The sequence below is a fragment of the Heloderma suspectum genome, chromosome 1 (genome assembly GCF_057233095.1).
Source record: "Heloderma suspectum isolate Gila_16-S chromosome 1, 16-S_ref, whole genome shotgun sequence".
Taxonomy (NCBI): Eukaryota; Metazoa; Chordata; class Lepidosauria; order Squamata; family Helodermatidae; genus Heloderma; species Heloderma suspectum.
Genome location: NC_139458.1, coordinates 140,332,287 through 140,358,557, shown reverse-complemented (window position 1 = coordinate 140,358,557; position 26,271 = coordinate 140,332,287). Strand labels below are relative to the sequence as shown.

The window sequence follows — 26,271 nt, the reverse complement described above, 5'->3', positions numbered from 1 at the left end:
CTCCTTGGAAGGACAGATACTGAAGCTGAAGCTTAAATATTTTGGCCACCTAATGCGAAGAGAAAACTCTCTGGAAAAGACCCTGATGCTGGGAGAGACTGAAGGCAAAAGGAGAAGGGGACAGCAGAGGATGAAATGGCTAGATAGCATAACTGATGCAATGAATATGGACTTGAGCACGCTCCAGGAGAGAGCGCAGGACAGGAAGGCCTGGTGTGCTATGGTCCATGGGGTCATGAAGAGTCGGACACGACTGAACAACAACAACAACCATGTACTATATTCTCTATTGTCTATTTGCACTTATCTTTCCCCTCTGCTGTTTAAAAATACAACACAATTTGTATGCCTCTTTTAGGAACTTTGGCTGAAATGCAGCTTGTAAGTTTTAAAAGTAAAATAATTTGGAAAGATTCCATCCTATCCCACAACCGCCCCCCCGACCTCACCGCCCTGCTATAACAGCCAATGTGTGGAGAGAATGTACCCGTCTTCAGCATCGTTTCTCATAGTGCCTAGAGATGCCAGTACGATTTTTACCAAAATGTGTGCACACTGCAGGCCCCAGCTGAGCATCAACTTTCCATGGGAGAGCAGTGGTGGTGGGTGCCAGCCAGGTGCATTGTTCTTCCTGTCCTGGGCCAAGCAGCAAGAGCTGTTCTGGGGGCGACAGGAAGCTTGCGGTTCGTGCTGTTGAACTGATGCATCTCCGCTGCCTGAGCCAGCAGGAAGTAGCGCTGTAGAGCAAATGCAAACATGTGTGCAAAGTCTCTACACCTCCGTCAGGGCTCACGCACCTGGGGCTCGTACCCATTTCTCTGCTCCCTGCGTGAGTGTGAAACCTGGATGGGGTAGAGAAATGGCCAATTGCTATTTTCCTAATGGTGTGTGTGTGACCATTAGGACCATGGAGGTGTGTGGTGGAGAATACTTCAATTTGTTCACTGTATTTACAACATTTACATACCACTCTACATCTAAACTTGGATCTAAATCATTGGAAGGACAGATACTGAAGCTGAAGCTCAAATATTTTGGCCACCGAATGTGAAGAGAAAACTCTCTGGAAAAGACCCTGATGCTGGGAAAGACTGAAGGCAAAAGGAGAAGGGGATGGCAGAGGATGAGATGGCTAGAAAGCATCACCGATGCAATGAATATGGACTTGAGCACGCTCCGGGAGAGAGCGCAGGACAGGAAGGCCTGGCGTGCTATGTTCCATGGGGTCACGAAGAGTCGGGCACGACTGAACGACTGAACAACTACATCTAAACAGATTCCGGAACTTGTTGCCCAGCTCAGGGCAGCTGCAAAACTTTGATTAGCATAATCTATACACTCCTTACATTGTCCTCTTATGGAATGTAGGAAGGACCAGAGGCATACTCTCTTTTTGGTACTGCTCTTAGCTACAGTGGCCATCCTAATATTAGGAGCCTTTATTCCAATTCTATTAGCCCAGATGAGTAATTGATTTATCTGTTTATTTCTTACATTTATATCCTGCCTTTCCTCCAAGGAGTCCAAGGTGGCATACGTGATCCTCCTCCTCTGCATTTTATCCTTGCAACAACCCTGTGAGGTAAGTTAGGCTGAGCGTCAGTGACTGGCCCAAAGTCACCCAGATCTCCTGAGCCCCAGTCCAACACTCTAACCACTTCGCCACACTGGCTTTACAAACCAAACAAATGTAGGAGTTTGCTTGATTACAAACCATAAGCCTAAAATAAGGTGGGACAACCACTGACAGCTGTCCAAAATGCTTCATTTGGTGCATTTCATATTTCTCTATACCTTTTTATATTTAAACAGAATGGGCACTGTTTGCAAAACAAATTTGTTTAAAAGGAGTTTGACCTGTTTCTGGTTTTCTCTCTCTGCCCCCCCTCCTTCCATTTAGGCCTATCTTCATCAAGTTCATAAATGACAAAAGGGAAGTCCCAAATATTTTCTGAATTACCCAAAATAGGTAGACTCTGCAAAGGGTGCTAAGCAAAGCTTCGCAGCAAATCCCCTGCACTGCATGACAAGTACAGGCAGGAAGCCCTCCCCCCTTATGCGCACAGCCTAATGCGGTTGCAAAGTTTCATTTGACTCGAGGCTACATGCAACACAGCAGCAAGAGGAGGAGAGAAGCGCTCCACTCCTGATGATGGTAAGTGGTCAGGTCCAACAGGGCTGGGCCAGCAGATGAATGTGAAGGTGAGGAGGGAGAGAACGATCTGTAGGTCCAGCTGGGGCAAGCAGTGGTGACCAAGACATCTAGAAGAAAGAATGTGTCACCCTACAATTAAGAGCTCCATTGAGCCAAAACTGACAGCCAGCTAAGCTTTGGGGTCTGTCCTCTGTTCTCCCACAACCCAGCTCTTCCTCTGGCTTCAAGCAGAAGTTTGCAGGCTCTGTCTCCCTGGGTAAGTAGGGAATGGTGAAGAAGGGCCACAGTGCAGAAGAAAGGATAAGAGGGCTGTTTGCCCTGGCTGATTAATGCGCCTAAGTAGCTTTCCAGATGTTTTGGCCTACAAGTTCAGTCATCCCTCACCATTGGCTATACTGGCTAGGACTGATGGGAGTTGTAGACCAAAACATCTGGCAGGCCACAAGTTGCCTGTCCTAAGCCCTACAGAGGTAGACATACCCTTCCCTAGTTCGTCAGAGTTACTTTCATCCTATTCATTTTCCTGCCACTAGGGGAGAAATGCAGTAGACTTTGCACTGGGGTCCTGTTGCACTAGGGGTTCTTTTCTTATAAGGGGGGAGAAAGTGGTTCCTCAGTCTAGCCCATACTTAAGTGGAAAGGCAGTATGGAAGTTTTTAAAGAAAACTGTGAAAACCTTGAGGTGCCACATTCACTTCATTCTGGCATTTGGCCTGGTTCGCACAATCGCAGCTGGGGAAATAAGCCACGGTGCTGTTGTAGGTTCTGGGCGGCTTGTTAATTACAGCAGCAAGCCATCCCGGCCAGCTTTGCACAACACAACAAGCTGCACTTCCGAGGGTCATTATGAAAATGCAACCAGCACGTGCATGGTGGTTAACAAGCCATCGTAGCTTATTAACCGCCCTGTGATCATGCAAACCAGGTCACCGAGTCCACAGGAAGTAGCAAGCTCTTAAAACGCATACGCATCCTGGTTCCCTTTGGTGTGGTAAAACCAGGCACTGCAGCTTTGGAACTGCTCTTTCTTCACTGCTTGCAGTCCTTAGTTCTGCCTTTCCATCCTAATTCCACTGACAATTTTTATAGGCAAGCTGTGCCTGTTTCCCACTATCACGTTTTGTCCTACTCTAAGCTACTCTGCTCCATAAGACGATATTTCTGCTTCTATGCTAAAGAACCTCCCAGTGCTAACGGAGACCTGTTTAAGTTATTCTGTTGTTTGCTCTTTGGGAGCTATGTTGAGTAGCTTGGAGACCTGTCCAGGTGGCCAATTACAGCTTGTTAAGGAATATGACAACTGTACCTTCTCCCCAACTCCAGCCCTTAGTTTGTAAAGCTGCTCCCTTAATCTGTGGTGGAACCACTATGGTGGGCTCTTTATGCTCCCCTGTCCACCTTTAGAAAGGCCTCTGTCTTGTAGGCCTCACACTTTATGCCTTTCAGCATTATTCAGAAACACTGTAGTGCAAGGCCTTCAGTTGGCATCGTAGTTGGTCCAAGGTAGAGACCTACATCAGCTATACAGAAAATAGGGCACTAAAAGAACTGTTGTCCCTGGTAGTGCACTGTAACAGAACAACTCCTAAACTAATAATTCTTGAAAATGCTAAAGTGGTCTGACGAAAGCTAACAACAAGGGCTACTCATAATATATATATGTACATGCACACAGCCCTCAAACATTGTTACTGCACTTTGGGGGAGTGGTGTAGAATAAGGGTATGGGTCACCATTTAGCTTAATTTTTAGTAGAGCTGGTACGCTCGTACATGGGCTCCATTAACAGAAGCCATTTCTGCACATTCCTTTTCTTCCCTCAATTCTCCCTTCAACGTGCCCCCATAGCTACCTTGGAAGGGAGAGCAACCTTGCAGCTGGTTGTTGGCTAGTTTATAGAGTTGAGAGAATGTATCTGTTGTTGCAGAATGTGCCAAAGCATTCATGCTGCATGACTTGTGGGAACTGACAGTGCCCATGCTTGAGTCCTGTACCTTGACCAGCTCAATCTCTATTTCTAAGGCCAAAATGGTTAGAACAAATTGTAGGAAGTGCGGGTCCACCCCCTCCTGCCAGCCAGACCAAGCAGCTTCCATGACCATTTCTTAAACCAATATGCAGAATACAGAAATTCCAAGAAGCTAGAGTGCCAAGCTGCTAGACAGCATCATGCTGGATTTCTGCGATGAAGTGGAAAAGTAACAGGGAGAATGGTAGCATTGGGCAGTGAAAGCTGCAAAGCAAGAAAATGCTGGGGAGATGGACAAGTTAAACAACACTTGCCCACGCAGTGCCACAAATGTGCTAGGGATGGAATATGAACATCAAAGACCTTCCCCACGGGCTCCACTGCTGAAACTACATTCAGCAGCCTTTGCTTAGGTAAGATGGAAGGGAAAGGACCAAAGGGTAGAAAGAGCCACGCCTGGCATGTGCTTCCTTTGTGCCAGTGTAAGGAGCAGCCCAAGCCTCCGTGAGAAGCAGAGGGGTCGCTACGCAACACGTGGCTGAACCAAGACCATCTTGCAGTCTTCTTTTAGTAGACCAGCTTCGCACTGTTCTCCTTCCTCCAGCATCTGTCTCAAATACCTACCATTTGGCCAATGGGAACGCAGAGGGTTTGTCCAAACAGGAGCTTCCTGTGCACCAAGCTGAAGCAGCAGCATGGGAAAGGTCATGGGCAGAAGCAGAGACCCTCTCGCTCCCCAGCGTACTGTGACTCAAGGTGTCTTGGGAAGATCGGGATGTAAATGGTACAGTCCCTTTTGGTTAGAGATAGGCGAATCTGTCAGTTTCCTGTTTTCCTGCATTCAGTTCTTTTAAATCTCAAGTTCTCATCAAAAACAAAAGGAAAGGAAATTCTCACCCATCTGGACCAGCCCCATTCAATAGATACAGCTATTCCCAGCATGGAGAGGACCGTGATGTGCATCTCTGCCCTACAGCAGTTAAAGCAGAGGAGCCTGTCTGGAAAAAGAGGGGACAACCCCAATTAAGCACTAATGTAGTTGCATACACAGGGATTCAAACCCAGTCTTCTAAGGGCTAAGCACTCAAAGCCCTAGGCCTGGATAGACAAATCTGTCAATTTTGGTTTCTCCCACGTTCAGTTTTTTTTAAAGATTCTCAATTTCTGAGAATTTTGGTAAATTATCAAAATCAAAATGTAAATCTCACCCATCCCTGCTTTCAGTCATTGCTGTAGACTGGAAGACACCAGCAAGCACTGAACCACTCAAGGTACAGAGAGGCCCTGCCTTTTGCCACCAACGTTGGGGCTTTATGCTGGGATTCCATGGAGAGGGCAGAAGGCCCAGAGAGTGTGGCTTTGGACACAGAATTCAGCTTCCTGAGAATCGCAGCATTTATTTTTAAAAGAGCACAGTTTTAGCATCTCTTCCCAATCAGAAGAGTGAGAATGCATGTGGGCAATGCAGAAGCCACACCAGTAGCTGAGGTGGGACTTCAAGGCCCTGCAGAGCTCCTTGTCCCTCCCTGGGACCAACAAAATGAATTAGAATAAGTTATGCAAAAATAGCAGGAGAAATATGCAAAAATAAGAATATGCATGTAAATTAACCTTGTCTGCATAATTTGTAGTCACATAATTAAGCGTTTCTTGGCACACAATTATTTTCTTTCTTTAGTGCAGCAGGCACGCAGCCGTGTCTTCATTGTGGGCTATGACCACAAAGCTGGACTTTGTGCCAGGACACAATCACTCTTCTCTCTCATTCTTAAATCACAGCACGCAGCAAGTGGTCTCTAGTGATCCTGTAAAGCCTCTATTATCAGACTCGTAGGAGCATCCAATAAAGGGCCTGGAGACTGCAAAAGGCTAGGAACTCCTTTTGCTGTTGTTCTTCTATTCCTAGCCCCAGCACCTAGCTGGAGGACTTGTAAACACTCAGCTGGCAAGGCCCTGCTGTTCCTTCCGCCTTTGTCCAGGTGCCCCTCCCAGGCTGCATCAAAGCCCTATTAATACTGTACAGAATTCCACAACCCACGCAGTGAAGGTAAACTGCTTGAGAGGTTAAAAGGGCAAGCGGACGGCAGGGACTCATCCTGGCCCCTTTCTTTCTGCAGAGGCTCGGGCTCCCGCATGTGCTCTCTGCCCTGTTCCTGTTGTTTCCAGCGAAAGGCCTGTCTGGGACAGGTGGCGACAGCAGGGGTGGCAACAAGGGCGATGATGTCTCCGTGAGTCTTCTGGTCTGCCTGCTGCTGTTACTTTTCCTTGCGCTGTTCCTAGCGTGGCGGCGGCTGAACCGTGAGACGGAAGGGAGATACCACCCCCGGCGCCTGATGAGGGGCCTGATCCTCCGCTGGCAGGTGCTTTGGGGGCAGGCACAGGCTAAGGAGCTGTCCCAGGGCTACCAGGATGAAATACCGAGCGATAAAGAGCTGGAGGGGGAGCAGCAGCAGGACGACGACACAGAGGAGGAGGAGCGACAGCAGGAGCAGCTCCACCAGCAGGCAGACAGTGAGCAGGAGCAGGAGAGACAGGCCGTCCTGAGCGAGAGCATCGACTCCGAGCCCCCCAAAGAGGCAAGGCTGCAGGAGCCCTCTGAGGGAGAGGGGGAGTCAAGGGCAACAGAGGGCAGCGCAGAAGCCCTGCTTAGCGGCCTGCATTCCTTCTCCGGGACAGCCGCCTGGGAGGACAGTGGCAAACAGTTGCACGTCACTGCTCTCTAGAAGCTGCAGGCAGGAGGGTGCTGCTGGACTCTCCGCAGAGAGAACTACAGACAGAAGTAGTGCTCGGCCACAGCCCCGTCCGACAACTGCCACAGGGTCGAGTCCCACGGACAGGGCAGGGGCCGCTCTTGCCCTGCTTTGCCTAGCTCCCCCTTCTCGTTTGTGCCCGTGTTCGTGCTTGTTCTTGCCTCTCGCACCAAGGGGCAGCCAGTGTTTTGTTCCTCCTCTTTTCTTTTTCAAGTACCTTCCCTCTGACAATAAAGCAAAGGGGAGATTGGCTGCACCTCAACAGCTTCCTCCATTGGTGGGGCAACTGAAGTGTACGACCGTGCACGGTGGCCCTCTCACTGTAGTTATGCTTCTGCGCATTGATCCTGCTCCACGTACATCATAGCAGCAGTGCTTACAGGGCCCGTTGATCACCATGAGCTGCCCATTTGCTGGGCATGTGCCCAAATCATGATTCTGTTGGGATGCCTTCCCAGCCAAGGATCTGAAGAGGCCTAGATAGGTAGCTGCCGGGGAGGGGAGGGGAGGGCTTCTCTTGCAACAGCCCCTTAGGGAGACAGAAGGGAGGGGGGTGTAGTTTTTGGCACTTGGGTACACGCTGGAAAAAGTAGATGGGTGAAGAAGCTTCCTGGGAAAGGGTACAATGCCACCCACAAACAGCTGGCTCCTTTCCACCCAGTCAAACGTTGCTCCCCTTGCTTTACAAGTTCTAAACCGTTAACTGGCACAGATCCGGCAGCAGCAGTGAGGGAAGCCAGGCCTTTTGCCCTCCCTACTGCAACTCACACTCATGCCAACACACTGCAAAAAAGGATGGCAACACTTGCAGCTTCAGGCAGGAATCTTGGGACTGCTCCATTAGGCATCTCAAGCTCCTTCTATTCCCACCTCTCTCTCCTGAATTGAAAGCACCTTGTGTGGGGAATACTCCCTACACAGGGGAAGCACCAACACCATGCAGTCCCTTGCAGTTGGGAGGGAAGGTGGGCCCTTGCAGTGGGGGAGGAAACGTGCTCCCCAGCAGGGCTGGAAGTCCCTGTGGCAGAGCTCAGGCCCCCGCCAGCTAGCACAGAGCTCTGCTCGGCAAGGCAGACAGTCCGCTCATCATCTCGTGGCCCCAGCTACCGTGCCCGCCCTCGGGCTCCTTTCTTCTTCTTCTTCTTGCTGCCCAATGGGGTTTTGATGGGCAGCGGGGCGGTGACTTCTGGTACAGGTGTAAGTGGGGGTGCCGACAGCTCCATCAGTTCCACCGGTGCACTTGGCTTGAAGGCCTCAAAGGGTGAGAACTTTAACGGGCTGCAAAACATGGGCTGCCGTTAAGGCGATCACTCACTTCACCACTGACACACCTTCCTCCCCCATTCTCACTTTCATTCCTGTGGCTCTAAGCCCCAGACACAAGAGCAAACAGCACAGGAGATTAGCTGGGCATGGGATACCAGAGGAAGCATTTCTTTTGCTAAGCAAGGAGCCATTGATTGATTGATTACATTTATATCCCGCCTTTTTTCCTCCTTCAGAAACTCACGGCGGCGTACAAAATCTTCCTCCCCTCCATTTTATCCTCACAACAACCGCCCTGTGAGGTAGGTTGGGCTGAGAGTCTGTGACTGGCCCAAAGTCACCCAGTGAGCTTCCATGGCCAAGTGGAGACTAGAACCCGGACCTCCCAACTCCCAGCCCAACACTCTAGCCACTACACCATCTGGCTCTGCTTTCACCCTTCCTAATACCAATCCCATGAGCTACCTCCCGACTCTCCTTCACTCCAGCATTACCTGACAGGTGTGCGGGGGCTGCTGTTGAGACGCCGTGGAGATCGCAGTTTGGGCTGGAAGGAAAAGCCTTCCTTGATGCTCTCCAGCACTGATGGAGCTACATAGGTAAAGCCCTGCAGGAGGAAACACCTGGTCAGCACTGCCATGGTCCTGGCCACCACTGCAATGCGAGATTTGGTTCACTTTTTCCCTGCCCTGTCAAGAGGCAGCACCACTTTTGCATCTGCCTTCACCAACCTGGTGTCCTCCAAATGTTTTGGACTTCAACTGCCACCAGCCCCAGCCAATATGGCCAGGAATCCTGGGAGTTGTAGTGCAAAACACCTAGAGGGAACCAGGTTGGAGAAGGCTGCTTTGCATCATAGGTGAACTGCCAGCCAGGTCCAGCCCACGGGCCCCACCTACACCACATGGCAATTATGCTTTAAATCCCCCCCCACAGCCTGAGATGCAAGTGCACAGCTGGAAAGGGAAGTGTTAAGCCCCCTTCCCTGTGTGCTGTGACTTTCAAGGAGGTTCCGCCCCAGCAAATAGGCTTGAAAACATCTTTCCATTGGCTTCAGTGGGAGTCTTTTTTCAAGCCTATTGGCTGCAGGAAGGGTGGGGTGAATCCTCAAGTGCATGCGTGTGCGTATATCGAGAGAGAGCACTTCTATTCTCAGTTCATGGAGAATAAAGCTATCAATGGCTACTAGTCCCGATGGCTATACGCTCCTTCCAGTATTTGAGGCAGTATGCCTATGTATGCTAGTTGCTGGGGAACACGGGTGGGAGGGTGCTGTTGCACTCATGCCCTGCTTGTGGGTTTCCCACAGGCAGCTGGTTAGCCACTATGTGACCACAATGCTGGACTAGGTGGACCCTTGGTCTGATCCAGCAGGGCTCTTCTTATGGTTTTATACATATAGATTCTATCGATCTATAATCTATATCAATCTGAGAGGGTGGCCCCACCCACTTATGGGCTTGGACCTGCCCACTGCTGGCTTGTGGCCCTAGGAAAAAAGGTTCCCCCCCATGCTTTACAGCCCCACCCCTGCTGTACAGAGCTCTGTCACCAGCTCTTCCCCGTCACAGGACCTCCTGCTTACCAGAAAAGCCTGATTGGCACTCTCACTGAGGGTGCCATCGTCGGGACTGTCCACAGGGGTCTGGCGAGTGAAGCGGGTGTCAAACTGACTGACATCCTCTTCTGATTGCTGTGGATGGGAAGAGGAGAAAGAGGAGCTCAGTGTGCCATGAGGAAGAGGAGCTGCAGTACTTCGAAGGAGAGACAGGAGACACCACACCTTCCTCTATGCTGATTAGGCAAGGTGAGTTGGACAAAGGATGGAGAGGTACCATATTTTCTCCCAGCAGCTCCCATTTAGAGGACTGTCTTGAATAACACATTGCAGATCACTTAATGAGGATTCATTACCCCATGCTACGTTTTAGCCATCTTGTCACGGGTGAACAGGGAAAAACAGTCAATTTCAGCAACTACCTACACAACCAGTTTGGCCAGGTAACAAAGGACACATGGACATGTTTCTAGTACATACAGTAAGAGAAACTGCACCATTAGTTAAGCAAGGCTAGACAGCACTGGGTTGGAATTGACAAAGGAATTTAAATGAGCAAAGCTAAAGTGAAATGATCTTGTGATGCCCTGCTCACAAACACATCATGAAGAACTGGCACACAGCACTTGAACCAGGGATGGGCAACTTGTGGCCCTCCTGATGTTTTGTCCTATGACTCAGGCTTGGCCAGCATAGCCATTGGTGAGGGACGATGGAAGTTGCAGGCTTGAAACATCTGGAGGGCCACAAGCTTCCCACCCCTGGGCTAAAAAAAGCTAACTTGTGGTGTGTGGGGTGGGGTGGGGTGGGGGGAAGGTACAGAGAAATACAAAGCACACAGGGAGTGAGCATCCACATAATGACTTAAAGTCCATTAAGGGAACGTATGGGTGGTGCAGAAAGCAATTACGGTCTCAACTCAGCATTTCTTTATAAACCATCATTAGCCAAGCTAGAGAGCAGGACACACAAAATGGCTGAGGAGACCCAACATTGTCAGGAGCAGGGCTGAGATGCGGGACGATGAAAAGACAGGCTGGAGGGAGGACAGCAAGGGTGGTGGCAGTACCAGGAATGGACGGAAGGGTGGGTCAACTCTCCGGGCCAGCAAGTCATCCCAGTTAATATGGCGGAAGAAAGGGTGCCTCTGCAAGAGAAAAGACAAGGGAGTGCTCCCCAGAACCTATTGTGATTCCTGAAACACATAACCCTCATTATGGAAGTTTCGCATCTGCCCTTGCGTTCCTGCAAGCCTGTGGCCACGCTGACATCTGGGTGGAAAAATTGCATTCCACCCAGAGAGTTGCAGAAGGAGTACCAGGAAAACTCTCTTGGCTCTCCCCAGCCCACTTTGACTGCTGTGTTTGCATGGCAGCAGAGAACCGTGAAGGTGGCAGCGCTAACAGACATCACGGTGATTGTGCCAGTCGTTGGAACACTAAGCAGAAGCAGAATGGCGGCTGGCTCCAGGACAGCTCCATTAGCAGCTATTTCACCTTGGTGACCAGCATAGGCCAAACCAGAACTTCTCAAGTTCAGAATTAGAGCCAATCTGCATATTTCAGAAAACAAATACGGTTCATCCCTTTATGGACTGTGCCACTTCAGAATGCACATAGGGGATCAGAGATCTTTATGCTTCACCCATGCACAAGATTCTCCTGCCTGTAGAAGCTAGCATGTGAGGGAGAAGGTTTTTGGCTCCACACTCCATGGAGTGCTGTACTATGTGCTTTTCCTGAATACATCTTGGGTGACCTCAGATTAGATGGAACACCATCTACCAGCCTTCCCCAACCTGATGCCCTCCAAATATTTGGATTTCAACTCCCACCACCCCCAGCCTGCTGGCTGGGGATGATAGGAGCTGGAATCCAACACATCTGGAAGACACCAGGTTGGGATGGCTGCTTTATACTATGAAAAGCTGAATTCTGCAACCTATGTTTAATCTAAGCACATTTGCAAGCATTTCTTCTGCTTTTACTCATTACTAGGAGGGGCAAAACTGTGCAAGACACTGAAGCCCCACCTCTTGGAAAGCATGCTCAGAGGACAACACACACACCCCTTCCCGGTTTCTGAGAGCCCACACAATTTAAAGCCCAGCTCTGTCACCATAAGGGATAGAATCTTGCTTTTCCAAGAAGGAGAGAAGTGCTCAGGATTTCAAATTCTGTCCCAACTCCTGCACCAGCAAAACATGTGCAGGCCTGGACACGGTCACATTTTTGCCCTACTTTGTTAACACAATACCTGTCAGGAGCAAACCTTGCCATTGCTGCCCCCCCCCACCCCCCAATTTGACTTTACCTGCACGTCTGCAGCGTCACCTGGCCCACCTCCGATCCTCTGACTGGGATTTCTTTTGAGGAACTGGAGAAAGGAAAGAGCACATTGAGGAAATACTGCCTTGGCTAAGGCTAAAGGGCAGAATCAGACTCTTCGGGCAGCCTGGACACAGTCATAAGCTTTCCAGTGTGGCGACATCACAATAACCTCCATTCCATTCTGTCAGGCTTCTTCAATGCAGGACTAGCTTGAATCCCGCTACTGTTGTAACCTGCTTCACATAAGCAGGTGCCCACAAATCCATCCATCACTCATGCTACAGCAGGGGCTCCTTCCCTGCCTTGCTCCCGCCCCCCAGTGAGGGAGATAAGTGATCCCCACTACTGCCGCTGCACACTGTATCTCTCAGCACCAAGGAGTGCTCCACAGGGAGGACTGCCCCCTCCCCACTGCGTCCCCACCCCTTTTAGCCTAAGTCGGCTGGAGCAGGTGTGCAGATGCATACTGTGCTGTGGCCGCTTGTGCACAGAGTACTTCCTCGAGCCAAGAGGTACTGGAAAGGGAGGAGTTGACTCGCTTCTCGCTCTAAATAGTGGGATGGGAAGCGACAGCTTCAACAGCAGCAGTGGAAACAAGTGGATGGAAAAAGGAGTGAAAAAAGAAACCGCGGGGTCCCCTGGCCACTTCCACGCTTGCAAGGAAGGTGGACCGCATCTGCAAGGGGGGGGTTATGCAGATCCCATGAACACACGCCTCCTCCGCTCGGGCTAGAAAGGGCAGGGACACATGAGGGGAAGGGAATGGGAGCTCTTGTGCTGAAATGTATTGGGAAGGAAGAGGTGGCACCTCAGGCTCACATGTGTGCTTGGGAGCCCTTCTGAGCTTCAAATTGGAGAGGGGGATGATAAGAGGGCAAGAAGAGCCTTGCTGGATCAGACCACAGGCTTATCTGCTCCAGCACTCTGTTCACACTGCAGCCAAACCATTGCGTGTGGGAAGCCCATAAGCAGGACATGAGTGCTATAGCGCCCTCCTGCTCACGTTCCCCAGCAACGTGCATCCAGAAGCATCCTGCCTCTGATACTGGAGGCAATATACAGTCATCATGACTGATAGCCTTATCTTCCATGAATGGCCTCTTTCAAAGCCACCCAAGTTGGTGGCCATCGCTAGATCTTGTGAAACCAAGTTCCAGAGCTTAACTATGGGCTGTGTGATGAAGTGCTTCCTTTTATTTGTCCTGAATCTCCCACCAGCCAGCTTTGTGCCACAACCCTGGATTCTAGTATTATGAGAGGGGGAGAAAAATGTCTCCCTATCCACATTCTCCACACCACGCATAATTTTGTACACCCCTGTCAAGTCTGCCCTTACCTGTTTTCTAAGCTAAACCATCACAGATGTTGTAACCGTTCCTCATAGGAGAGTTGCTCCAGCACCTTGATCGTTTGGGTTGCCCTTTTCTGCACTTTTTCCAGCTCTACAGTACCCTTTTTGAGGTACCGTGACCAGAACTGTATACATCATTCCAAGTGTAGTTGTATGACAGATTTATATAATGGCATTCTGATATTGGCAGTTTTAGTTTTGATTCCTTTTCTAATGATCTCCAACATGGAATTTGCCTTTTTCACATCAGCCACACACTGGGTCGACATTTTCACCAAGCTAGCCACCACAGTCCCAAGATCTCCTTCTTGGGCAGTCCCTGCCAGCTTGGATCCCATCAGTGTGCGTGTGAAGTTGGAATAGTTTGCCCCAACGTGCATCTCTTTACACTTCTGACATTAAGCTACATTTGCTGTTTTAATGCATTTGCCATGATCACTGACCACAGGCTGGGCTTTAGGGGCTCTTGCCTCTAAAGTTCAGCATCTCTTCAAATATAGAACCTGCCCCTCTGGATCAGGGTCTTGATAACCACAGGTTTGGAGTTGGCTACCAAGGCCAGCCAAAATCTGTGGTTGCTACAAACACACACACAGCCAAGCACATCTAGGAAAACCTGAGCAGATGACTTGTGCGGAAGGTCTATTAACAGAATATCAGCCAAGCCTTTATGTGGCACTACCCAAATCCATACAAAGACAGTCCACCTACAGCTTTACAGCAGGGGTGCAGAACCAAGTTGTGTGTGTGGGGGGGGGGGGAGAACTACCCGCCACCAGGCCTTCTGCAGCTGGATGACATCAGTGGGTGTGATCACACCCACTGATATTATTGCCTCACCCATTTTGCCTTTCTCCATGCCAAGATATGGAGTTCCATGCCTCTCTCGGCATGGAGAAAGGGCCTCTGCTGGTGCTGGGAGGAGCAGCTGCTGAGTCCCTGGCTTTGTGTGGGACATGTTTTATTTTTATTTGATTTACTAGCTGCCATTCTAGGCAGCGTACAGTACTAATAACAAATTTACATAATCAACTGAACAAAACAAAAGAACGACACTGCTCTAAAAAACCCTAACCCACCCCAAATGCCCTCCTGAACAGCCCAGTTTTTAAAGCCCAGCGGAAACTCATCAAAGAGGCAGCATGGCGAAGGTCACTAGGGAGGGAATTCCACAGAGTGGGGGCCACCACAGAAAAGGCCCTCTCCCTAGTCCTCACCAGCCTAGCTGTCCTAGCTGATGGGACAGAGAGAAGGCCTACCAAGGCCGATCTCGTTGAGCGGCGTCTCTGGTGTTGTCGGAAGCGCTCCTTAGGCTAGACTGGGCTGGAACCATATAGGGTTTTAAAGGTCAATGCCAACACCTTGAATTGGGCCCAAAAAACAACTGGTAACCATGTTGCCCCCACAGGGGTGGTGGTGCGAAGACACTCGGCCAGTGGCTGCTCCTGCCAGTCCCAGTCTAAGTTCCCAGCTGCCTGCATCCTTCTTGTTGTTTCTGATCTGAGATATCAATAGGGATTCGCCTGGATGCCAAATTGGGAGGGAAAGTGGTGCTCAGGGGAATCTCCACTGTTATCTCCAATCTCAGATCAGAGATAACAGCAGGGATTCTTTCAGAGGAGATTCCTCCCGGGGGCAGGGGCTCTGCAGACCAGAGGTTCCACATCTCTGCTTTACAGCAATAGTAAAACACCCTGGGGTGGGGGAAGGAGGGCAGAAGTATAACAAACAAGACAGTAAAAAATCCAGATCTGCAGGGCCTACTCAAGTGACAAGCAGGCTTGTACCTTCCTGATCAGGTCATGGGCATCCGGTGTCAAGTAGGGTGGAAACACCAACTTTCCCTTCAGGATTTTGTCAATTATCTTCTTGCGGTTTTCGGCCGTAAATGGAGGCTGCAAGGCATGGGCACAAAGGGCTCAGAATGGACACAGGATAAGGAAGGATCTGCTTGGAAACCCAAGCAATTGCAGGAGGGGAGGAAGACAGTGAAGGAAAGGGTGCAGCAAAGAACTTGGTGGCAAACTGATAGGCGACCACAAGCATAGCCCCTTGAGAGCAGAGAGGGCAGCCAACGGGTTTTGCTGGGCTCAGGGACAGAGACATTAAGGCACACAATCAAAGACGCAACAGCCCAAGGGGCAAAGAACCACTTCTACAATAGTGCCCCCGCAACGTGTTGCTAGATCTAGCAGTGAGATGTTGCCTTGATTCAGAACCAGTGCAGTTTCTAGATTGGGATGCTAGGAGCACATTATTCCTATTACTCTTTGATGGCAACCATTTGGCTCACATACAAGGCTTCTCTGCAATACCTGACCCATTATCAAGTGAGAACCGCTGGTCTATAATTCCTCTCCCCACCCCCACCTCCCATCACTGTGTGGCTTCACTTCTGCCACACCCTATGCTCTGTTGCTTCCACCCCTGCCTTCAGTCACAGCACGAGCGAGACTTGCCGATCCAGTGAGCATGTCGTACATCAGCGCACCGAGGCTCCACCAGTCCACAGCCCGGTTATGGCCACTGCGCATCAATATCTCCGGGGCCCTGGATGAAGAGGGGGAGAGAGACAGAGTGAACAAGGGGAGACCTATTCATTCAGACATCCCTCGCCCAACTCCAACTAGGACAGAGTCATGTGGATTTCCCCCAGGAGCCCACGTCACCTACATGTACTCTATGGTGCCACAAAAGGTGTGGGTGACAGCACCATCGTGGATAGATTCCTTGCAAAGGCCAAAGTCCGTCAGCTTAATGTGCCCTACAGAAGAGCAAATCAGAAAGGTGAGATCGTCTTACTCCCCTGGCTAGGGACACAGTGTAGAAAGGACCATATTCAATTCTATGTAGCGCCCCCCCCACCCCCACCCCGGTTTGAAAATTGGGATACTACTACATACCCTGGCTGTTTAGCATGATGTTCTCAGGCTTGAGATCCCGGTAGATGATGCCACTAGAGTGGAGGTGGCCAAGAGCCAGAATGATCTCACTCAGATAGAAACTGGAAGAACAAAAAAAGAATCCAAGCACAACATGAACACAAGCAACAGCACATGGTTCAGAACGTGTTTGACAGCCCTATATTTGAGGAGCCGCCACTCCAGGACCCCAATAACAGGCAATGCAGGTCAATGGGAGAAAGCCAGAAGTCCATCAAAAGGGCCCCAGCAGGGCAGCGCAACCTGCAAGATTAATCCATATCTGTGGGAATGAAGGACCCAGCTGTCAAGGGAGGAGCTGGCTGGCTTGGATCTTGTCCCTTCAGGTACAGGTGGGAATGCCTATTTGGCACAGGTAAGTCAGGGTTACAGTCTGCTTGAGAAAGAGGAAAAGATGTGATGATTTCTGAAATTTTAACCAGCAGGGGCAACCAGGCAAGACAACCATTATAATGCTCCTAATCAAAGACTTGCATTTCCCAAGGGTGTCTTCTGCATGTAATCTAGTCGCACCTCAAAGACATGTTTCAGTACAGCCTTCCCCAACCAGCATCCCCCAGATGGTTGGACTACAAAGGGATGATAGGAGTTGTAGTCAAACACATCTGGAGGGCACTAGGGCAGGGAAGGCTGGTTTAGCAGCAATCCAATATGCTATGCGAGAGTGTACGGCATTACCGCCTGCCCTCCCACTTCCAGCACCAGTTAAAACTCTGGATGGGTCTACAGAGGAGTCATCAGAATGAGAACAGCTGCATGCATTTATGAGGCTTGGTGCTCCTCCCTGTCAGGCCCAGGAGAGGAGTGACAACATGCCACTCTACACAAATATAATGAACTCTTTCATTGGTCTACGACGGAGAAAAGCTGCCTTATTTGCCTCCCCTAATTGCTTTTGAATTGCTGTTGTATCTGCAAGCCATATTTATCCTGACATGTACCTTACAGATTCTTAAATAGCAGCTTGTTGATTTCACAGTGCAGCAGGGAGAGATGTAAATGCCACGGAACTGTTTTCAAATGAAGGCACACCTTAAAACATAACTGCTGCACCATTCAGGTTTCTCTGTGGGTTGATCCTATGGAATGGCGCTGTACGTTCAAAGGCCTGCAACCAATTCAGCAAGACCAATCGTATGGGTTGTTAGAACAAAACCACCACCCGTCCAGGCGACCGTTTTGTGCTGAGGACCCATGTGCTCAGTCCTTCCCACAGGGTTGTGGGACTTTGAACAGCAGTTAATTCAAACTCCAGGGCCACGGTGGCTTAGTGGTTAAGACGCTGAACTGCAGACTGGAAGGTCGGCAGGTCAGCAGTTCGAGACCCGAGTCCTGCGTGACAGAGTGAGCTCCCGTCTTCAGTCCCAGCTTCTGCCAACCTAGCAGTTCGAAAGCAAGAAATTGCAAGTAGATAAATAGGTACCGCCTCGGCGGGAAACGTAACAGTGTTCCGTGCACCTCGGTGTTCAGTCATGCCGGCCACATGACCACGGAAGCGTCTTCGGACAGCGCTGGCTCTTCGGCTTAGAAACGGGGATGAGCACCGCACCCTAGAGTCAGACACGACTGGTTGGGGACACCTTTACCTTTACCTTTTTCCCTTAATTCAAACTCCACCTAGAGAGCTGTTGCAAGTAACAGAGGATCTGGTTGCAAAGAGGTGGCCAAGTTCTTCTCTCTGATCAGATGGGAGCACTCGAACACTTTCCAGCTGCCCCCATTACCACCTTTCCCAGCTCTGGCCAGTGCAAGAAACAGGACAGAAAGCCTGCAGGAGAGAAAGCCAGTCCTCCTGACTAGCCCAGTTCAGGCTATGGTAGCGTTTTCACTGACCAGGCTGTGTCCTCTAGGAAGATGCCTTCTCGCTCCAGCTGCATGAACAGCTCCCCACCTAGGAAGCATAGGAGAAAGAGGAACCATCAGGCCACTCCAGCACAGCCCCCCCACCCCAACCCACATGGGCCAGATCCCAGGCTGTTTGATGGAACCGCTGGAGTGATTCTCCCTACAGCGCTTGGGTTTCCATACCGCTGAGACATTCCAGAATGAGGTAGAGCTTGCCACCGGTCTGGAATGCGTAGATGAGGTCCACAATGAATGGGTGCTTGATGGCCTCCAGGATATTCCTCTCCGCCTTTGTGTGGGCTGTGTCTTTGGCATCACAGGCAATCTTGGCCTGCAGGAAGCACCCAGAGAGAATTAAGGACTTGCTAAGCCACATGGCCAGCCACACAGAGTGGCAACGGGACGGCTTACCTTCTTTAGGACTTTCATGGCAAAGATTTTCCCTGCATTGGTGCCCTGCACCTTCCGTACCTGGAACACCTACAGTGGAAACAGAAGCAGAAAGTCCCAGCTCTCAGGGACTGATCATGCCCCCTTCCCTTGGCTCTACCCCTTTCTCCCAACTGCTGATCGTTCGATGGTTTCCTGGCATGGTTTTTTCCCGTTCTAAAAGGCTGGAATGCGTTACTGGCGGCAAGAGCTTTAAGCTGGTTGCTGGTGTTTGTGGCCTGCTTCTTTGCCTTTGGCCCCAGCCGCCAATGGACGTGGCCCCCCCTCCCTGAAACTGAATATGGCCCTCAGGCTGAAAGGTGTGACACCCCTAGAGTAGAGGAAAGGCAATCCTGTCAAGCACTCGAGAACCCATGGGATGCCAGGAGACTGAAGTGGAGAGGCCCCAATCCCACCAGCTGCCAAATCGCAAGCCTCCTTCTCTTGCACGCTCTGCAGTGTGGGGGTTGCTTCAGAGTGACGCAATCCCAGGCTACAAGTGTACATGCAAGCGAAAGAGAGAAAGGAGGGCTGGCTGTTCGCGTGGGTCTTTCTGGAAAGGAATTGCTGGCTGTGGATCAGAAGGGGGCTCCTGTCATTTCTGGATTCAGCTTCCAACTGGCTGCCCACAGCTAGTCCCCAACCATAGTCAGATACTGAATTACCAACGAGGCTACAGGACATGGAAAAGAGAGATAGGGCTGGGTGTCATCAGCACACTTCAATGTCTCTAAAGATCAGACTTAGTGGTATGGGGGGTGGGGGTGGCAGGGAGGTAATGGATTCCTGTGGAACCCCAGAGAAAGGGGGTGAAAAACACCTGGATTCTGGAAACCCCTTAATGAGAACAAGAGCACTCTTGCCCACAGTCCTTTCCACTATAATACTGTCAATGATACAGAAGGATTCAGAAAGATGTAACAGGATAATTGGAGTTCAAATACCCCTGCTGATTGTTAGCCAAGGTCGCAAACACACTCAATGTTATGCCCTATTATGAAATCCAGAAAAGCAGAGATCCAGAAGATAGGATAGCACCCCAGGCATGCCTGAAGATACAGGAGGACTACTTTCTCTGACATGAACACTTGGAAATTGGACAATAAATGGATGGAAAATCCACACCCAGGTTTGGTTCCTGAAAGAGGGATTAAAAGACTGCATCTTTAAGCCACGTGGCATGCCACCCTTCCTCAATTATGCATAATCCTATCTAGTTAAAGGCCCAGCTTCTCCCAGATGGCTAAGGATCTCCGTTGCAAGTGGTTGCTGTCATGTCCCTAAACATACTTTCCACACTGACTGAAATCAATCTAAATAAAACCGGACACCTCTGGATCCTTTAGTACCTTGAATTCTGAGCTTAAACTGGGAGCTACATGCAGACATTCATGTCCCTGGCTAAACCAAAACCAAGCAATGTAATCTGCAAAGCAGGTGATAAAATGGTCACAGTGGGCAAAAGAGGACTCACCAGCCCATTCACCTTTGTAGATTCAACGGAAGTAGAAGAATGCTTTCATCACCATGGGACAGCCTTAAAAATAACCTGTGTTTTAACTGATTAACTGTGGCACGAGTCAAGTGCATGCAGCCTCTTACTTGTCTTATTTCCTGTTTCATCTGTCTCACTTTCTCCTTAAACCAGGAGAACTTGTGGCAGCTGTGTTGATGGTTCTTGTCCAGCTGGTATTTGACAAAGCAGTGGTCTGGCCTACTTCTCGATGAGGTGCTAAACCTGTTTGGGCTGTACCACAGGCTGCAGGTTGGAAGTCACATGAGTGAATGCTCCTCCATATACAAACACATGCAGACACAAAATATTCCCTTCACACAGAGTTTGGGGAGAAGAGTTCTAGATCAGCCTTCTAGTTGGCATGCTAGTTTTATTATTGTATTAATTGTATTTAGTTTACTGTGCAGAGGAATCTTTTTTTGACCCATGGAGGAGCATTCCATCAGGTGAGTCACCACCTGCTATGCAAAGTGATACAGCCTAGACACAGGTTTACTACCTCAGCGAGATAAAAGGCCTCCAGAGATTTTGAAATCCAAACTGACGGATGTCCAATTAGTCCACTGCCCTAGGAAGGCTTTAAGGGGGCAGGGATCTATACATTCCTAAAGGTAATGGTCTCTCCAGCACCATGAACCTCTTCAGTGGGGTGGGGTTAACACTGAGAGCCAGTGTGCTGTAGTGTTTAGAGCGCTGGACTGGGACTCGGCTGATCTGGCTTCTAGGCGCCACCTGGCCATGAAGCTCGCTGGGTGACTTTTGACCAGTCGCTGACTCTCAGCCTAACGTACCTCACAGGGTTGTTGTGAGGGTAAAATAGAGAGGAGGAGGACCATATAAGCCACTTCAGTTTCCTTTTGCAAGAGGAAAAAAGGCAAGATATAAATGTAATAAAAATAATAAAATAAATCTTGCCATCCCTCCCCCCAACCATTGCTCACCTTGCCATAGCCACCCTTGCCCAGGACGCGTAGCAGCTCAAAGCAGTGGGGCCCAATGCGCTCTGGGCCATTATTGACAATGCTCTCAGAGATTTCAATTTCCTCATAATATCCTGGCACCACCCTGAGGGGGAGAAAAGAGGACAAGACAATAAAGGAGCAGGGCAAGAGCAGGAGGCTCCATAGGAGTGAGGATTGTCAGGCTTTTAAAAAGGGGGGGGAAGAGAGAAAGAGAGAGAGAGAGAATTGTGGTATGTGTTCTATGAAGGCATCGACTTGGACCCTAAAATAAGTTAACTTCATGAGGGAAGTTGCCCATACCCTCTTCCTGGAACCCCAAAAATGCCTCTCCAGAAGATGGGTCCCCCTCCTAAACAGTGTGGAGGGCTACAAGGAGGAGGAGGGGGTGATGGGAAACTTTCCTTCCATGAACTTCCTTCAGTTTTCTTAGAACCCAAGCCTAGGTGTTCAAAAGACAAGAAAAAACACCATTTCTATAGCAATCTGACAGTCTAGAACTGTCCACAGGACTAGCACTGTGTCCAGCCTTGGAGGGGAAAATCCAAACTATCCTATGGTCCCTGAGATGCTCGCCAGGAACCACAGGATTGCTCTCTAAATGTTGTATCCAGTGCTGGCTTTACCTTTGCAGAAAGTGCTTCTGCTCGCACAAGTCAGAACACCCAATTTTTCTGGATCCCCCTCCTTATCCACTGCAGCCCAGACTCCCATGAGAAGAAAGGCTTTCCGCTAAGACAAAGACATCATTGGATATAACCCTACGTTCACATCTTCAAGATCTTATAAAATTCCTAGGAACACCGGGTCATCTGACAGCATCAATTTGCCTATCCTGCACCTACTACCAAGGGATGTTCTTCTTCACGCAAGATGCAATTAACATGCAGTTCCTTACCACAAGATGTGGCAACAGCCATTGACTTAGATGGCTTTTTTTTTTTTTTTTTAAGAAAAAAGACAAACACATACAATGAGATAGTTCAGTAACTGGCTAAATGGAACCTCCACATCCTGTTAAATGTCAAGCGCTGCCACCATCACTTTCATGCCTTGCTTTGAGAATGTCCAGCAGCATCTGTTGTAACTCAGTTTTCGGAAACAGAATGCTGAACCAGATGGGTCTTAGCCTCCGATACAGTGAGGGAACAACAATGTTCTCAATCACTCTGCTATATTCCCTATCAGGGTGGTAAAGAACAGGGGAATCTTAACAAATGTTACCACTGTGCGTGGGAATCTAGTGATGGTAGTTTGGAATCGATTCAGTGCCGAGGACGTGATAACATCCCTTGTTATCCTTGCTTCTCCCATCCCTCTGTTGTCTCCCTTTGATCAAAAAGCTGGCTTATGCAATGCTTTGAGGTGCCATTATATTACATCAACAGTACTGGATAACAAACAACATGCAATTGCACTTCAAGGAATGGAGGGGGTGCCTCCAAGTACTAGATGCGCAGACCATGCAGCGGGGGTGGGGGAGACATTCATTCGTGCCTGTGAATTTCTCAGAGCCATCTGACTAGCTAGACTACAGGTAGGGATGTCAGAGAATTTCACCACAAATCTCGGGGAGGCCGAATGCCAGCGCATTCGGCCCCCTGAAATCGGTGGCGAAATGGTCTGCCCCCCCGGGACGGGACTTACCTTTGGCAAATCTCCCTGGTGGCGGTGGCTCCGGTTCGGCGGCGGTTCGGCGGCAGCTGCGGCAGCCGGTCTTCTGACCAGCTGCCGCCACCGCCATTTCCAGTAAAAAACACACACACACACACACAAAAACGTGATAGGCTACGTAAAGATTTACGTAGCCTATCACGGCTAGATTTTCAAAAAATACCGTGATAGGCTATGTAAATGTTTACTAGGCTGAGTGAAAAAACAAAACAAAACCGCGCGTACGCAAATGGCGGCGCCCATGGGCACCGCCATTTGCGTTCCTTATTTTGGCATGTGTAGTCTACGTAAACATTTACGTAGACTACGGCGAAAATAAGGGGAATGCAAATAGCATAGACGCTACGCTATTTGCGTTTCCCTTATTTTCGCCGTAGTCTACGTAAATGTTTACGTAGACTACACGTGCCAAAATAAGGAACGCAAATGGCGGCGCCCATGGGCGCCGCTATTTGCATACGCGCAGGGTTTTTTTTTTTCACTCAGCCATGATAGGCTACGTAAACATTTACGTAGCCTATCACGGCTGACTGCAGGGATGCAAACAATGGCAGCTACGGCCACCGCCATTTGCGTTCCCGGCCAGCCGGGATTCGCGGTGGGAGGGATGGGGCGCCTCCCCCCCCCCCCCCGCGAAGCAAATTTCGTCAAAGGTGACTTTCGTACATCCCTAACTACAGGTGACCCTTGATGACCTGACCCATCAAGGTTATTCTTGCCTGCCTGCCCATTTCTCAGGTAACGTGAGGAGGAGACACCAAGTATGGACACATCTGACAGGCTGGTTTGGTGAGTAAGCAAAGCAGGCCCCTCCCAAGGAGGGAACATGGGACGATGGGTTAGAACCAGCCTTATTCCTACTTAGAGCAGACCCATCGAAATCAACAGGATTTAGGCGCCATTGGTTTCAACAGGAGCCATTGGTTTCAATTATTCCTACTTGTCTACTCCAAGTAGGAATAAGTCTGAATCCAACACTTTGTATTGTACTTACTCTGGCCCACTGTTGCGAGGATCTGAGTCCACCTCCTGGAAAAAGATAAAGCAGAGGTCAGCGCCAGAATTCGTACTCAGGCATGCCATGGGACGCCCTGGTCAGAGTCAGTGTGTGTGGGGTGGGAGGAGGCTTTAGATACTGGGACTACAACCCTGCGTCCACTTACTTGGGAGTGTAGTTGTTGGGAGTGAGCCCCACCGAACTCAATGAAATTTACTTCTGATTCGACATGCATGCGATTTCACTGCTCCTTCCTTCCTTCCTCCCCCCTTTCCCTTTCCTCCTCCCTCCCCCCCCCCAGCTGGGCCCACCCTCTACCATTTCCTACCCCGCCTCACCAAGGCTCCCAGCTCAGGCTCCTCCCCGTCGCTCCCCTCCTCCGTTTCCAGGTCGATATCGAAGACACCGGCCATGGCGGGGGCTCCGCGATCACCCCGCGGCCTTCCGGGCCCCGCCTCCTCGCCTTTCGTCATCGCCCTCTTTCCCTCCCCCCAGCGACGTGCGTGTCATCATGATGGGACGGACACCTCCGCCATTTTGGGGTAGCTTATCAGAAGGAGAGCGGGAGCCTAGCCTAGCTTTCCCCAACCTGGTGCCCGTCAGACTCTTGGCCTACAACTCCCAGCATCCTCCAGACCGCATAACTCGTTGGGGGATGCTGGGAGTTGTAGGCCAAGAGGTCTGGCAGGCTTCAGGTTGGGAACCCTAGTTTCTTGTTTGATGGAGGGCGGGGGAGGGACTCCATTTTGCGTTGTGGGAAGGGTGGATCCTGGAAGCGAATGGAGCCCGAGGTCCGCATGGATTTAGTCGAGCGCTAGTTTGGGTTAACGGGCGGCGGAGGTGGCAGTTCAGCTAGTGTTACCCGTTGCTGTAATCTGAGCTGTGTTTTATGTGGTAGTTGTCTTCCTCCACGCCGGAACTCTGGAATAGCCGCCGACAGCAATTGACCAGGCTGGACGAGGTGTAAAATGTAGTGCAGCATTTTTAAACGCTTTTGGTAACACCCTTGATTTTGTACAAAAAGGTATTTGTAGGAGCATAGTAATACGACAACATTGCCGGATTGTGGTAAACTGCGCTCTCCCATCCTCAGCCCTTCTATGCAATGTGGGAGTTACAGTACTACATTACGGGGTTGTTGTAAACCATCTCTCTCCCTCTCTCAGCCTCAACCCTTGCAAAATAATGTAGGAATAGCAACACCGTACTATGTTACAGGGATGTCTCTTGGCCCCTGCCATAGAAATAACAATGGAATATATCGCAAGGCTTAACGCTGTGTCACAATGCCACCCCTCCCCTTGGATATGGGGATAATATCCATGGACTGTATTTGCATTGGCTGGGCAATTTTTTAAACGTTTAAAAACTCAAGCACTCCAAATTCTTCACACAATATAGGAGCTTTAAGTTAGAACATGAATTGTCATTATTTTATTTAATATATTTATATTCCGCTGAACATATTTTAAAATATCTCTAAGCAGCTTATCGTGCAAGGCATGTTGTACAGGCTATTGCCTAATCACAGCTACCCTAAGATCCTGAATTTCTCAATTGCTACCCTATGGGCAGCTGCAGGGCTGCCCTGGAAGATGGGGGGGGGCAATTTGCCCAACCCCCCTGCAAAGCAAGTCCCCGACCTCACCTCAGTTCCTGTGTGTACCGTTGGCCCCTACCCCAGCTCTGCCTCATTGCTCGCTGGTGCCCCACACAGACATGGGTCTTTGAGGAGGCAGCAGCAGGGTGCCCAACTTCATACCTGTCCCATCTTCACACAATGGAACTGTTAATTTTAAACTTTTTAAAGTAAGCAAATAAGACTAAAATCCTTTTTGAACCTTTAAAAATGTACTGATTTTTCACTCTATCATCGAGTGTAATGAATATAGGGGTTTTGCACCCTGTACAACAGCCTTCCCTAACCTGGTACTTTCCAGATGTGTTGGACTACAGCTTCCATCATTCCCAGTCAACATGGCCACTGGTAAGAAAATGTAGTAAGGATGCAATTCTGTACTCATCTGGGAGTAAGCCCCATTAAAGTAAATGGGGCTAACTTCTGAGTTGACCTGTATAGGATTACACTGTAAGTCTATGGCAGCCACAGACAATCATGGATGATGGCAGCTCTCTTTTTTTTTACTGGAAGTTTATGCTGTATGTCACTCAGTATTTTCTATCTCTGCAAAGCATCTTTGAATTTCTCTGTGCAAATATACCACCTCCTCTTCTGTGGGATGAGTCGGTTCAACGGCGGCCCCTTGTGATACTTGTGCAAACTATAATATACCCCTACCTAGTTCAGAAATTAGTCTTGCTAGTTGTCTTCAACCTTTTTAGCCCAAATATGCATTGGGAACCCACTTCTTAAGTTTTTACTATATCTCTGTATGGTGGTAGTGCTGTGACACAGTAGTGGGTCCTCACCAGTTGAAGACCAATATGCTTTATGCTAGACCACAACTATAGCCTTCTCTGAACAGTTTATTATGCAAATCTTGAGGCACAAATGGTACGGCATGTTAAG

The 26,271-nt window shown here is 49.6% G+C and overlaps 2 protein-coding genes across 8 annotated transcripts; one reads left to right on the top strand and one right to left on the bottom strand.

Annotated features, from left to right (window-relative positions):
* Positions 1-1,464: 1,464 nt before the first annotated feature.
* RPS6KB2 (ribosomal protein S6 kinase B2) lies at positions 1,465-24,202 on the bottom strand. 7 transcript variants are annotated; one of them, XR_014783756.1, is made up of 16 exons: positions 24,080-24,202; positions 23,739-23,773; positions 21,053-21,176; positions 18,578-18,646; positions 18,350-18,497; positions 18,155-18,212; positions 16,283-16,383; positions 16,053-16,143; positions 15,839-15,929; positions 15,167-15,274; positions 12,012-12,074; positions 10,768-10,845; positions 9,726-9,833; positions 8,635-8,747; positions 5,022-5,122; positions 1,465-1,575 (listed from the first exon to the last, which is right to left on the bottom strand). XR_014783756.1 is itself a non-coding variant. In XM_084804160.1 (15 exons), the coding sequence occupies exons 1-15, from the start codon at positions 24,152-24,154 to the stop codon at positions 5,104-5,106; spliced, it is 1,281 nt and encodes a 426-aa protein (XP_084660286.1). In that variant the 5' UTR covers positions 24,155-24,202; the 3' UTR covers positions 1,473-5,103. The 7 variants fall into 7 exon arrangements, 5 of the variants coding, with proteins under 5 accessions (XP_084660286.1, XP_084660268.1, XP_084660276.1 ...); XR_014783755.1 differs by having other exon boundaries at positions 1,470-2,262; XM_084804160.1 differs by having other exon boundaries at positions 1,473-5,122.
* Positions 2,093-7,198, top strand: PTPRCAP (protein tyrosine phosphatase receptor type C associated protein). Its single transcript, XM_084804197.1, has 2 exons — positions 2,093-2,155; positions 6,242-7,198. Exons 1-2 carry the CDS (start codon positions 2,150-2,152, stop codon positions 6,845-6,847), a joined length of 612 nt encoding a protein of 203 aa, XP_084660323.1. The 5' UTR covers positions 2,093-2,149; the 3' UTR covers positions 6,848-7,198.
* Positions 24,203-26,271: the final 2,069 nt, after the last annotated feature.

Coding starts and splice junctions, on each gene's coding strand:
- RPS6KB2 (XM_084804142.1), bottom strand. CDS start 24,154: ATGGCCGGTGTCTTCGATATCGACCTGGAAACGGAGGAGGGGAGCGAC. Junction 15,275..15,838: donor ACGACATGCTCACTGGATCG/GCAAGTCTCGCT, acceptor CATGCCTTGCAG/CCTCCATTTACGGCCGAAAA. Junction 8,153..8,634: donor AGCCCCCGCACACCTGTCAG/GTAATGCTGGAG, acceptor CATGTTTTGCAG/CCCGTTAAAGTTCTCACCCT.